Raw genomic sequence first — 12,499 nt, 5'->3', positions numbered from 1 at the left:
ATGAAGCAAATGCTACAAATTGTATTGCTTGTCAGAATCCGGCTAAACCGAGCCTAACACCTGCCTCTTTCAAGTTTAGTCCTTCGGAGACAAGCAAGGCCACAAAAAGTGGATTTGAAGGAATGTTCGCCAAGAAGGAAGGACAGTGGGATTGTAGTCTTTGCTTTGTGGAAAATGAGAGTTCTTCCTTAAAATGTGTGGCTTGTGCTGCCTCTAAACCAACTCATACTCCTGTTGTAGAAGCTCCTTCAGCTTTCACACTGGGCTCAAAAACTAAGTTAAATGACTCTTCTGAAAGTCAGGTGGGAACAGGATTTAAAAGTAACTATTCAGAAAAAGCTTTTCAATTTGGCATCACAGAACAAGGATTTAAATTTGGGCATGTGGATCAAGAAAATATGCCTTCACTTACATTTCAGGATTCTTCTGATATGGACGCTAAGTCAACAACAGAAGGATTTAATTTTTCTATTCCTGTGTTTGCCAATGGATTCAAATTTGGCATTCAGGAGCCGGGAAATCAAGAGAAGAAGAGTGAAAAACCTCTTGAAAATGACACTGGTTTTCAGGCTCAGGACGTTAGTAGTCAGAAAAATGATAGTGGTGTGATATTTGGGCAAACTGGTAGCACTTTTACCTTTGCAGATCTTGCAAAATCAGCTTCAGGAGAAGGATTTCAATTTGGCAAAAAGGACCCTAATTTCAAGGGATTTTCAGGTGCCGGAGAAAAACTATTCTCATTGCAAAGTGGTAAAGTGACTGATAAAGCTGACACTTCTGACCTTGAGAAGGATGATGATGCCTATAAGACTGAAGACAGTGATGACATCCATTTTGAACCAGTAGTTCAAATGCCTGAAAAAGTGGAACTTGTAACAGGAGAAGAAGATGAAAAAGTTCTTTATTCCCAGCGGGTCAAGTTATTTAGATTTGATGCTGAGATAAGTCAGTGGAAAGAAAGGGGTTTGGGGAACTTAAAAATTCTCAAAAATGAAGTCAATGGCAAACTAAGAATGCTGATGCGAAGAGAACAAGTACTAAAAGTGTGTGCTAATCATTGGATAACGACGACAATGAACCTGAAGCCTCTCTCTGGGTCAGATAGAGCATGGATGTGGTTAGCTAGTGATTTTTCTGATGGTGATGCCAAACTAGAGCAGCTGGCAGCAAAATTTAAAACACCAGAGCTGGCTGAAGAATTCAAGCAGAAATTTGAGGAATGTCAGCGACTTCTATTAGATATACCACTTCAAACTCCCCATAAACTGGTAGATACTGGCAGAGCTGCCAAGTTAATACAGAGAGCTGAAGAAATGAAGAGTGGACTAAAAGATTTCAAAACATTTTTGACAAATGATCAAACAAAAGTCACTGAGGAAGAGAGTAAGAGTTCAGATGCAGGTGCCACCAGCGCTTCAGACACAACCACCAAGCCAAATCCTGAAAACACTGGGCCCGCATTAGAGTGGGATAACTATGATTTAAGGGAAGATGCTTTGGATGATAGTGTAAGTAGTAGCTCAGTACATGCTTCTCCATTGGCAAGTAGCCCTGTGAGAAAAAATCTCTTCCGCTTTGGTGAGTCAACAACAGGATTTAACTTTAGTTTTAAATCTGCTTTGAGTCCATCTAAGTCGCCTGCCAAGTTGAATCAGAGTGGGACCTCAGTTGGCACCGATGAAGAATCTGATGTTACTCAAGAAGAAGAGAGAGATGGACAGTACTTTGAACCTGTTGTACCTTTACCTGATCTAGTTGAAGTGTCCAGTGGTGAGGAAAATGAACAAGTTGTTTTTAGTCACAGAGCAAAACTCTATAGATACGATAAAGATGTTGGTCAGTGGAAAGAAAGAGGCATTGGTGACATAAAGATTTTACAGAATTATGATAGTAAACAAGTTCGTATAGTGATGAGAAGGGACCAGGTATTAAAACTTTGTGCCAATCACAGAATAACTCCAGACATGACTTTGCAAAATATGAAAGGGACAGAAAGAGTGTGGGTGTGGACTGCATGTGATTTTGCAGACGGAGAAAGAAAAGTAGAACATTTAGCTGTCCGTTTTAAACTACAGGATGTTGCAGACTCATTTAAGAAAATATTTGATGAAGCAAAAATAGCCCAAGAGAAAGATTCTTTGATAACGCCTCATGTTTCTCTTTCGACCACGTCCAGAGAGTCACCATGTGGCAAAATTGCTGTAGCTGTATTAGAAGAAACCACGAGAGAGAGGACAGATTTACTTCAGGGTGATGATATAGCAGATGCAACTTCAGAAGTGGGAGAAGTGTCTAGCACATCTGAAACAACAACAAAAGCAGTGGTTTCTCCTCCAAAGTTTGTATTTGGTTCCGAGTCTGTTAAAACCATTTTTGGTAGTGAAAAATCAAAACCATTTGCATTTGGTAACAGTTCAGCTACTGGATCTTTGTTTGGATTTAGTTTTAATGTACCTTTAAAAAATAACACTGAAACCAGTTCAGTAGTCCAGAGTGGATCTGAAAGAGAAATGGAACCTAATAATTGCGAGGAGTCAGAGGACTCTGATATCAAACAATCTGCAGATGGCAAAGTCAGAAATCTCTTTGCTGCTTTTCCAAAGGAAGAGTCCTCAACTAATCACATGTTCAAAACAGCAGAAAAGGGTAAGCATTCAGTCTTTAGATTTAACAGAATTTTTATTTTTGTCTTTTAATGTTTATCTTGATGCAGACTTTTTGTAGGATACTAATGTTTTACTAAAAGCTGGGTTATAAGACAGTGGTTTGTGAACAGCCAAAAAAAATATTTGTGGGAATGTTTTTCTCTGCCTAATTTACCTGTGAGTGTTCAAACGTAACAGAGTATGTAAATTATTTAGGAGATTTTAATAACTGGGTGGTATTTATATCATGCTTAGGACAGAGCACATGTACCCAATGCAGTACTGAAGTTTAGTGACTCGTGTACTTGAATCATGAGCATTAATTCGAGTCTGATTTTTTAAAAAGTGTTCATTCTTTAAATTATTATTGTTATTTGTCAAAAAAACCCCTAAAGCCATGGTATTGAGATGTTTCCATTTTATGTGAGGCAGTCTTGCCACTATTGTTTAAATGAGCAAAGAATGAGCCTCCGGAATAAATGAATATGTAAAACAGCCAAATTAGTACAAATTTAGGGACTTGGGCTTTTTGTATTTTGAAATACTCACTTTGATTTTCAGAATGTTCAAAAATTAAATACTCTTTATTTTCTAGGATTTAATTTTAGTCTTTTTAAATCTAATCCAATGGCTTTTTGGACCAGCACCCCTTCCTCACAGCCTGAGAACAAAGGTATAGAGCTAGCATTCTCAGTATAAGATGACATCAGTTTTTTTAGCAGCTGGTAGTCTTTAGTAAAGTAACTATGGCTGTATGAAATGAAGTACTTCACACCACAATGTGCATGTTGAAGAATGCCAGTTTAAAGCATGTAACTTTTGACTGGTGGTGTAACACCCTTTAATACTGTTTTTTTAATGTACTTGGATGTCATGTTTTTCACTACTGTATAACATTTTGAGGTAGATCTGTGTGATTGGTCTTTACCTTTTGCTGCTTTGTACTTCATTATTCTGTTAAGTTTTGCTCTGCTTAATGAAGACATATATTTTATCTAACCTTTATCTTTAATGTCAGCCAGTATCCAAACATGTGATGGCAATAGCATGTATACAACACGTGTCCCTTAGGGCTATCCTTTTGGACGTGGTTTAGAAAAATATCATATTTGAAAGTAGACCTCATTTTTTTTTTTTTAAAGATTTTTATTGGGTAATTGGGGAGGGGAACAATGTTGGGGAATTGGGGAAGGGGAACATTGTGTTTTTCTAGGACCCATCAGCTCCAAGTCAAGTTGTTGTCCTTCAATCTTAGATGTGGAGGGCGCAAGCTCAGCTCTAAGACCAGTCGCCGCTTTCAATCTAGTTTCTGGGGAAGGGGGTGGGATGCGTAGTCCATCCCATGCGAGAGTCAAATCAGCAACCTTGTTGCACACTGAGCCATCCGGCTGCCCATCGGCAGCTCATGGCTGCTCATCTCAAGGTTCAGTGTTCAGTCATAGTTGTGGGCGAGGGAGGCACAACCCACCATCCCATATGGGTGTTGAACCGGCAACCTTGCTGCTAAGACCACATGCTATCACCAGCTCAGTGGCAGCTCAGCTCTGGCACAGCTCACTGGCCCATGTGGGAATCGGGCGCAGCTCTCACTGGCCCATGTGGGAATTGAACCGGTGGTCCTGTTACTTAACGCTCGCGCTTTTAACCAACTGAGCCCCAGACCTCTTATTTTTTAAAATATTTTTTTATTGGGGAATTGGGGGAGGGGAATAGCGTTGGGGAATCAGGGAAGGGGGACAGACAAGTTGCTGTCCTTTTGTTCTTCAGTCTAGTTGTGGAGCACATAGCTTCACTGTCCCATGTTGGTATTATCATTGTGCTCTTCCTGGGTGAGTTAGATTGGTCGCCAGGCCATGGAAGGCTGCTCATGGTGGCTCATGCCGGCTGCCAGTCACTCACGCTCGCTGCTGGCCACTCATGGTAGCTCACAGCAGCCCACTGCAGCCCCCCTGAAGCCTACACGTTGCCGGCGACTCACGGCAGCCCAGCTCCAGGTTGAGCTGTTGTTCACCATCTTAGCTGTAGAGGGTGCAGCGTCACTGGCCCTAATATGGGATCTGAACCGGGGCCCTGCTGCTCAGAGCTGGCATCCCAAGCCAGCTCTTAACCAACGCGTCACTCGGCCGGCCCTTAAGCTTTATTTTTAAGGATGCAGTCTTTAAGGAATTGTTTGAAAAGTGTGGGCTTTTTTCTGTAAATGGTATATATTTGCACATAGACTCTGAGGGGCCCTAGGCTAAAAACCCCTGGCCTAAGAGCAAATTTACCAATATACTACATCAGGACAAAGAACCTTATTCTCTTTCGAGTCCCAAAGGATCCTAGAGATGAAGACTTCAGACAAGAGGGAACTAGGGCCCAGCAGGCTGTCCGATATGTCCCAGTGTCTTTACCAGCTCACAACAGAACTGGAATAAGAATCTGTATCTTATGATGTTCTTTTACTCTTCCTGGCTAGGAATTGATTAAGTTTTTGTAATGAAGGAGAGTGAAAGGCAAGTTTAGTGTTGTAACAGGTCTCTAGTTTTTTAGATCAGTACCATTCAGTAGAAAGAAATGTGACCTGTGTAATTTAAAATTTTCTAGTAGCCATATTAAAAAATAAAAAGAAACAGGTGAAAAAAGAGAAAAAGATGAAATTAACTTTAATATTCAGTTTAACCCATTATATCCAGGGTACCATTTTAATTTCTAATCACTGTAGAAAATAATGAGGTATTTTATATTCTTTTTTTTGGTACCAAGTCTTCAAAGTCCAGTGTCTATTTTTATACCTGCAGCACCTCTCAGTTTGGACTAGCTGCCTTTTAAGTGCTTAATAGCCACAGATGGCGAGGCTTTCATATTGGACAGCATCAGATGGCACATAGTATGCTTCAAGAAGTGCTTGCTTTATCAATTCCTTTAGCCAGAAATTCTTTTTTTATATGATAGACTAGAGCAAAATGTATGAAGAATTCCTTTTCTCTTCATTTTTTGGCCTTTTTTGTTGTTGTCCTTGGTTTTTCAGCTATAGAAATTGTCTTAAATTCTTATACTATTACTTATAGGATAATAGTTTTTTATTTAATTTTACCTATTATGCTTGGAAACATGCAAAACTGTATATAACTCTAGTTACCTGCCATGCTTGGAAATTGTTAACTTTCCTTTTGGAAACTAATCAAGTTTGGCTTCGCATTATACATATTTACACTAATTTTTACTTATTTAATTTTTTTCAGTTGCAAATGCATGGATATTTTGCTAAATTATTGTTTAGTATGTCAAACATGGTTATGGCAGCACTTTTTAAATACCTTTTTAAATTATATCCATTAATAGTAATTTTTTTCAATGATCAGTAAGTAAAAACAGAGTTGTTTTTTTGTTTTTAATAGATTCTGTTTCCACTAAGGGTTTTTGATAGAACATTAAATCATGCTACTAATTCTGATTAGTTATTATAGAGCTCTGTCCACATCAAAGTTTATATGTCTTTATCAGTATGCTGTTTTAATCTAAAAATAAGTTTCATGGTGTTTGTTTTCAGTTAGAATATTGATGTTGATACCTTTTTAACACCTTTATCAATTTTTTGGCGTGTTACAGCAAAAGAGAAAAAACCTGAAGATTCTGACCCAGATGATGATGTTCTCATTGTATATGAGCTAACTCCAACCCCTGAGCAAAAAGCTCTTGCAAGCAAACTTAAACTTCCTCCAACTTTCTTCTGTTATAAGAATAGACCAGATTATGTTAGCGAAGAAGAAGAGGAAGGTAAATCTTTTGTTATTTTAAAGCATTCTGTTCATGCTAATCTTAATAATTGGGGTGAAATTATATTAAGCCTGCTCTTAAAACTCATTCCTGCTGTCCTTGCGGGTAAATAGATGTTTATTCTAATGTATGTATAAATAGTTAGTGGATGTATTGATTGGAAGAACTGCATTCATTTATTGAGCATTTTTTGGATTGCTACCATGAGCAGGGCAGGCACTTTGAGGGATTTGAAAACAATTATAATTTCCTTGGAGTCCTAAAGGGATGGGAGAAGGATGAGGCAGACGGGTTTGATTACTGAAAACTGTGTGTGCCATATCAGCGTTTTTAAGCAGGAGAGCTACATGCTCAGAAAAGTTTCAGTGGGTAGTGATATACAGGATTGGGTTGTGGGACATGGAGATAGGAAGATGAGCTAAAAATGGTAATAGAGCAGCTCAAACAAGAGGAGAGCTTCAATGAGAGTTGTAACAGTCAAAGAGGCATTAGGGATATATTGAGTCGTCGGGAAAGTCATGACGTATTTTTCTGTTTTTCAATGCAAAAATGCGTCATAACTTTCCCAATGACCCAGTAGAACTGGCAAAATTGGTTGCTATGTCGATATGGGGAGTAAGGAAAAGTGTGAGGTTGGAGATACTTTCTAGGTTTTTGACTAGGAAAACTGAAACTTTCTAGAAATTTTTTTATTTAATAAAATCAATTATACTTTAAGATGAAGATTTTGAAACAGCTGTCAAGAAACTTAATGGACAACTGTATCTGGATGACTCAGAAAAATGTAGACCAGTAGAAAAAAATCTAACAGGTATGTTAAGTTAAAATTACTAATTATAATGTTTTTTTTTTTTTAAATCTGTTTAAAAAATCTCCCAATCTGATAATTTCTGTAATTAACCAAATTTATGTACCGTATTTCCCCATGTGTAAGACGCACCTTAATTTGGGGGCCCAAAATTTGAAAAAAAAATGTATTAACATAAAGTTATTGAACTCAAGTTTTATTCATCATAAAATTCATACAACTCCTCATCACTGTCAAAACTCCCAACCATTAGCTTGTCCTCATCTGTGTCTAATGACGAATCACTGTCTTTATATATTGCCTTGTCCTCAGCGGGAAATGCAAGTAAAAAAAATCTACAACCACTGTATAATATGCACCAAGTTTTTAGACGCCAAATTTTTCGAAAAAGGGTGTGTCTTACACATGGGGAAATATGGTATATATCTACAATATGTAGCTACTACAATATGCCTGTGATGATTTAAGATACTTAAAAATATGAAAAACATTGTTGTCCTGGTGGTCCTTGTTCTTCATTGGTACTAATACTCGTAGGTCTCATTACGTGGGTCTGTAATCTGTAGATTGTATTGAGGACCATTGTTGTAGAATAGTTGGGTTTCATCTTCTTTTACATTAACTGTCTTGTGCTTATGTTGTATGGGATTTTCAGAAAATGAAAAAGAATGTATTATTGTTTGGGAAAAGAAACCAACAGTTGAAGAGAAGGCAAAAGCGGATACATTAAAACTTCCACCTACATTTTTTTGTGGCGTCTGCAGTGATACTGATGAGGACAACGGAAATGGGGAAGACTTTCAATCAGAGCTTCAAAAAGTTAAGGAAGCTCAAGTAAGAACATCATTGTTTTCCTTCTGGTTCAGGTGGCTTTGTTGATGCAGTAAACTAGAATGTTTATACCAGATGGTAATAATGGGTTGCGGCTAGCAAATGGATTAGTGATCTATCTACCAATCAGCTATGTCCAGAGAAGGAGGAATTTTGTTCTACATAGAGGACTATAAAGGTTCATCCCTGTTCGTATGTTGGGTTTTGGGAAGTAAGGGTAGTATGGACTAACTGTGCAGATATTTCTAAAAGTGTCTACCACACTATCAACAACAGTATTAGTGATTCATTTTTTGTGCAAGTTAGTTTATTCTAGGGTGGGCAGAATGCATAGGAAATAGCAGCATTTGAAACCTAGTTCCCTTATACCTTGTTTTGTCAATAATTGCATGATTTGATTACTTTCTTAGCTCAAATGTAGTGATTATTTTAATAGCTGTCAACACCTTGGTAGTCTTTTTCTAAATTAAATTTATTGGGGTGACATTAGTGAATAAACTTTTACAGGTTTCAAGTGTTGAATTCTATAATACATCATCTATATATTGCATTGTGTGTTCATCACCCAAATTCAAATCTTCTGTCACCATATATTGGACCCCGTTTATCCTTTTCTTCTTTTCCTTTTCTAAACCCTTTTTCGTCTGGTAACCACTGAACTGTTATCTGTGTCTATGAGTTTTGTTTGTTTGTCTTGTTCATTTGTTGCCTTCAATTTTATATTCCACATATTAGTGAAATCATGGTTTTTCTAATTTTTCTGTCTGACTTATTTCGCTTGGCATAGTAATCTCAAGACCCACCCACATTGTCGCAAATGGCAGTATTTCATCTTTTCTCATGGCTGAGTAATATTCCATTGTATATATGTACCACATCTTCTTTATCCAGTCATCTATCAAAGGACCCTTTGGTTGTGTCCATGTCTTGGCCACCATGAGTAAGGCTGCACTGAACATAGGGGCACATATATCTTTACAGATAAACTTTTTCAAATTTTGGGGGTACATATCCAAAAGAGAGATTGCTGGGTCACATAATTCTATTCTTAAGTTTTTGAGGAACTTCCATACTGCTGTCGATAGTGGCTGTGCCAATTTACATTCCCACCAGCAGTATATGAGGATTTCTTCCCCCTCCCCCAACCTCTCCAACACTTGTTATTACTTGTCTTGTTGATAATAGCTATTCTAACAGCTGTGAGATGGTATCTCATTGTGGTTTTGATTTGCATTTCCTGATAGCTAGTGAAGTTGAGCATCTTTTCATATATCTGTTGCTTGTCTGTTAGCCCCTTATCGGAAGTGCTGTTTGCAAATACCTTCTCCCATTCGTTTGGTTTGGTTGCGTCTTTGTTTTGTTGATGGTTTCTTTTGCGCTGCAGAAGCTTTTTAGTTTGATATAGTCCCATTTATTTATTTATTTTTAATTGGGGAGGGGAACAGTGTTGGGGATTTGGGAAGGGGAACAGCCTCATCTGCTGCCCATCTGCAGCTCAGGGCAGCTCAGCTCGGGTGCAGCTCATTGGTCCATGTGGGAATCGAACTGGCAACCCTGTTGCTCAGAGCTCGTGCTCTTAACCAATTGAGCCACTCGGCCAGCCCCCATTGATTTATTTTTGTTTTTACTTCCCTTGCCTTTGAGGTCAAATTCATAAAATCCTCTTAAGACTAAGATCCATAAGTTTAGTACTTACGTTTTCTTCTATTTTATTGTTTCAGGTCTGTGTTTAAGTATTAATCCATTTTGAGTTAATTTTGGTATGGTGCATGGTGCCAATAGCAGTCTAGTTTCATTCTTTTGCAGGTGGCTTTCCAATTTTTCCAGCACCATTTATTGAAGAGGCTTTCTTTCCTCCATTGTATGTTTTTGGCTCCTTGGTTGAAAATTATCAGCCCATATATATGTATGTGAGTTTATTTCTGGGTTCTCAGTTCTGTTCCATTGATGTGTGTGTGTCTCTTTTTCTGCCAATACCATACTGTTTTGATTGTTGTGGCTTTGTATTATAATTTGAAGTCAGGGAGTATGATGCTCCAGCCTTGTTTTGTTTTTTTCTTAGGATTGTTTTACCTATTCAGGCTTTTCTGTGATTCCATACACATCTGATAATTTTTTCTATATCTTTAAAAAATGCCATTGGGATTTTTATGGGGATTGCATTAAATCTGTATATTGCTTTGAGTAATGTGGTCTTTTTTTTTTTTTAAGATTTTATTGGGGAATTGGGGAAGGGGATCATTGTGTTTTTCCAGGACCCAGCTTCAAGTCAAGTTGTTGTCCTTCAATCTTAGTTGTAGAGGGCGCAAACTCAGCTCCAAATCCAGTCACCGCTTTCAGTCTAGTTGGAGGGTGGGGTGGAGCAGGGGGGATTGCGGGGGCAGCCCACCATCCCATGTGGGAGTCGAACCGGCAACCTTGTTGTTAGGAGCACGTGCTCTTACCAGCTGAGCCATCCCGCAGCCCATTGGCAGCTCAGCAGCAATTCAGCTCAGGCGCAGCTCACTGGCCCATGTGGGAATCGAACCATCAACACTGTTGCTCAGAGCTTGCACTCTAACCATATGCGCAATCCGACCGGCCCAATATGGCCATTTTAACTATGTTGATTCTTCCAGTCTATGAACATGGAATACTTTCCATTTCTTTTTGTCTTCTTGAATTTCTTTGAATAAAGTCTTGTAGTTTTCAGTGCATATCCTTTGTTAAGTTTATTCCTAGGTATTTTATTATTTTTGTTGCAATTGCAAATGTAATTGTTTTTTTTTTGTTTTTTTCCATTTTTATTCCCTGAAATTTCATGGTTACTCTTATTTCCCCATGTATAAGACGCACCCCATTTTGAAAAATTTGGGGTCTAAAAACTGGGTACGTCTTATACAGTGGTTGTACTTTTTTGTTACTTGGGTTTCCCGCTTTTCTGCGCTCGTTGTTTCACACTTGTTACTGGTATATTACGGTAGGTTACGTTTTCCCACGTTCTGCCCAGAAATGGCTCAGAAAAGATTTTTGTACAGTGCTGAATTCAAGTTAAAAGTGGTCCAGTTTGCAAAAGTCAATGGAAATGGTGCTGCTGAACATAAGTTTGGTCCTCCTCCAACTGAGAAAACAATCTGAGACTGGCTACGGGAAGAAGAAACCCTACTGAAAACGCCACGGCAGAAGAAGGCCATGAGAGGCAATATATGAAGACAGTGATTCGTCATCAGACACCGATGAGGACAAGCTAATGGTTGGGAGTTTTGACAGTGATGAGGAGTTGTATGAATTTTATGATGAATAAAACTTGAGTTCAATAACTTTATGTAATACATTTTGTTTTCAAATTTCGGGCCCCCAAATTAAGGTGCGTCTTATACATAGGGAAATACAGTATATCCAGCAGTCATCCTTTAGATATGAAGGAGAAATAAAGAGTTTTCCAGGCATACAGAAGCTGAGCCCTGCATTACAGAAAATACTGAAGGGGGCTTCTATCTGAAACAAAAAGACCAAAGAATACAAAACTATAAGTAAGATGACTAACAAACAGAAGCAGGAAACTGGAACCCTTATTCAGAATACGGTACTGTACACTTGATATAAAGATTAAAGGAAGTAAAAACATAAAAAAAATAGAAGAAAATACCTATTGCAATTCGGAAGTGCACTCACACAATAAATAGGGATAATATGAGACAGCAAAAACAAAAGGTGAGGGGCAAAAGATCTGAATTTGCAGAGGGGAAAACAGCTAAGATGCATGCGGAAGAAAAGGACTACTGTATATATGAAGCTTTCTTTTATATAAACTTAATGTTAACCACTCAAAATAAAAATAATCCAGAACTAAGACACATAACATAGAAAAAGACAAAACAGGAAAATATCATAGAATACCACCAAACTAAAATAAGACAGAAACATGAGGGAAAAGAAACAATGGAGACACAGAGCTACCAGAAAACAAAAGATAAAATGGCTACTGGAAATTCTCTTATATCAATAATCACCCTAAATGTAAATGGACTGAATTCACCAATAAAAAGGCACAGAGTAGCAAACTGGATTGAAAGAACAAAACCTAACCATATGCTGCCTTCAAGTGACATATCTCAGATGCGAGGACCAATATACATTCAAAGTGAAAGGGTGGAAATGATACTCTAAGCAAATGGCATCCAGAGAAAAGTGGGTGTAGCCATAATTATATCTGATGAAATAGACTTCAAGATAAAAAAGGTAACAAGACAAAGATGGACATTTCATAATGACAAAAGGGACAATACATGAGATGACATACCGTATTTCCCCATGTATAAGACGCTCCCATGTCAATACGCACCTTAATTTGGGGGCCCGAAATTTGAAAACAAAATGTATTACATAAAGTTATTGAACTCAAGTTTTATTCATCATAAAATTCATACAACTCCTCATCACTGTCGAAACTCCCAACCATTAGCTTGTCCTCATC

General features: G+C 38.0%; 1 protein-coding gene across 2 annotated transcripts in view; it reads left to right on the top strand.

The window, feature by feature from the left end:
• Positions 1 to 12,499, top strand: part of LOC109394058 (E3 SUMO-protein ligase RanBP2) — a 79,971-nt gene that overhangs the window by 44,863 nt on the left and 22,609 nt on the right. Inside the window, exons 20-24 of one of the 2 annotated variants that reach the window (XM_019663827.1) lie at positions 420 to 2,646; positions 3,241 to 3,318; positions 6,237 to 6,404; positions 7,123 to 7,215; positions 7,868 to 8,046. In XM_019663827.1, the coding sequence (XP_019519372.1) occupies positions 420 to 2,646; positions 3,241 to 3,318; positions 6,237 to 6,404; positions 7,123 to 7,215; positions 7,868 to 8,046 (2,745 nt within the window). Of the gene's footprint in view, positions 1 to 6; positions 2,647 to 3,240; positions 3,319 to 6,236; positions 6,405 to 7,122; positions 7,216 to 7,867; positions 8,047 to 12,499 lie in introns of those variants that run through there. The other variant, XM_019663826.1, reaches the window with a different exon arrangement.

Source organism: Hipposideros armiger, unplaced genomic scaffold (assembly GCF_001890085.2).
Source record: "Hipposideros armiger isolate ML-2016 unplaced genomic scaffold, ASM189008v1 scaffold_406, whole genome shotgun sequence".
NCBI lineage: Eukaryota > Metazoa > Chordata > Mammalia > Chiroptera > Hipposideridae > Hipposideros > Hipposideros armiger.
The sequence above is the reverse complement of the archived record's forward strand: the minus strand, read 5'-3'. Positions and strand labels throughout refer to the sequence as shown.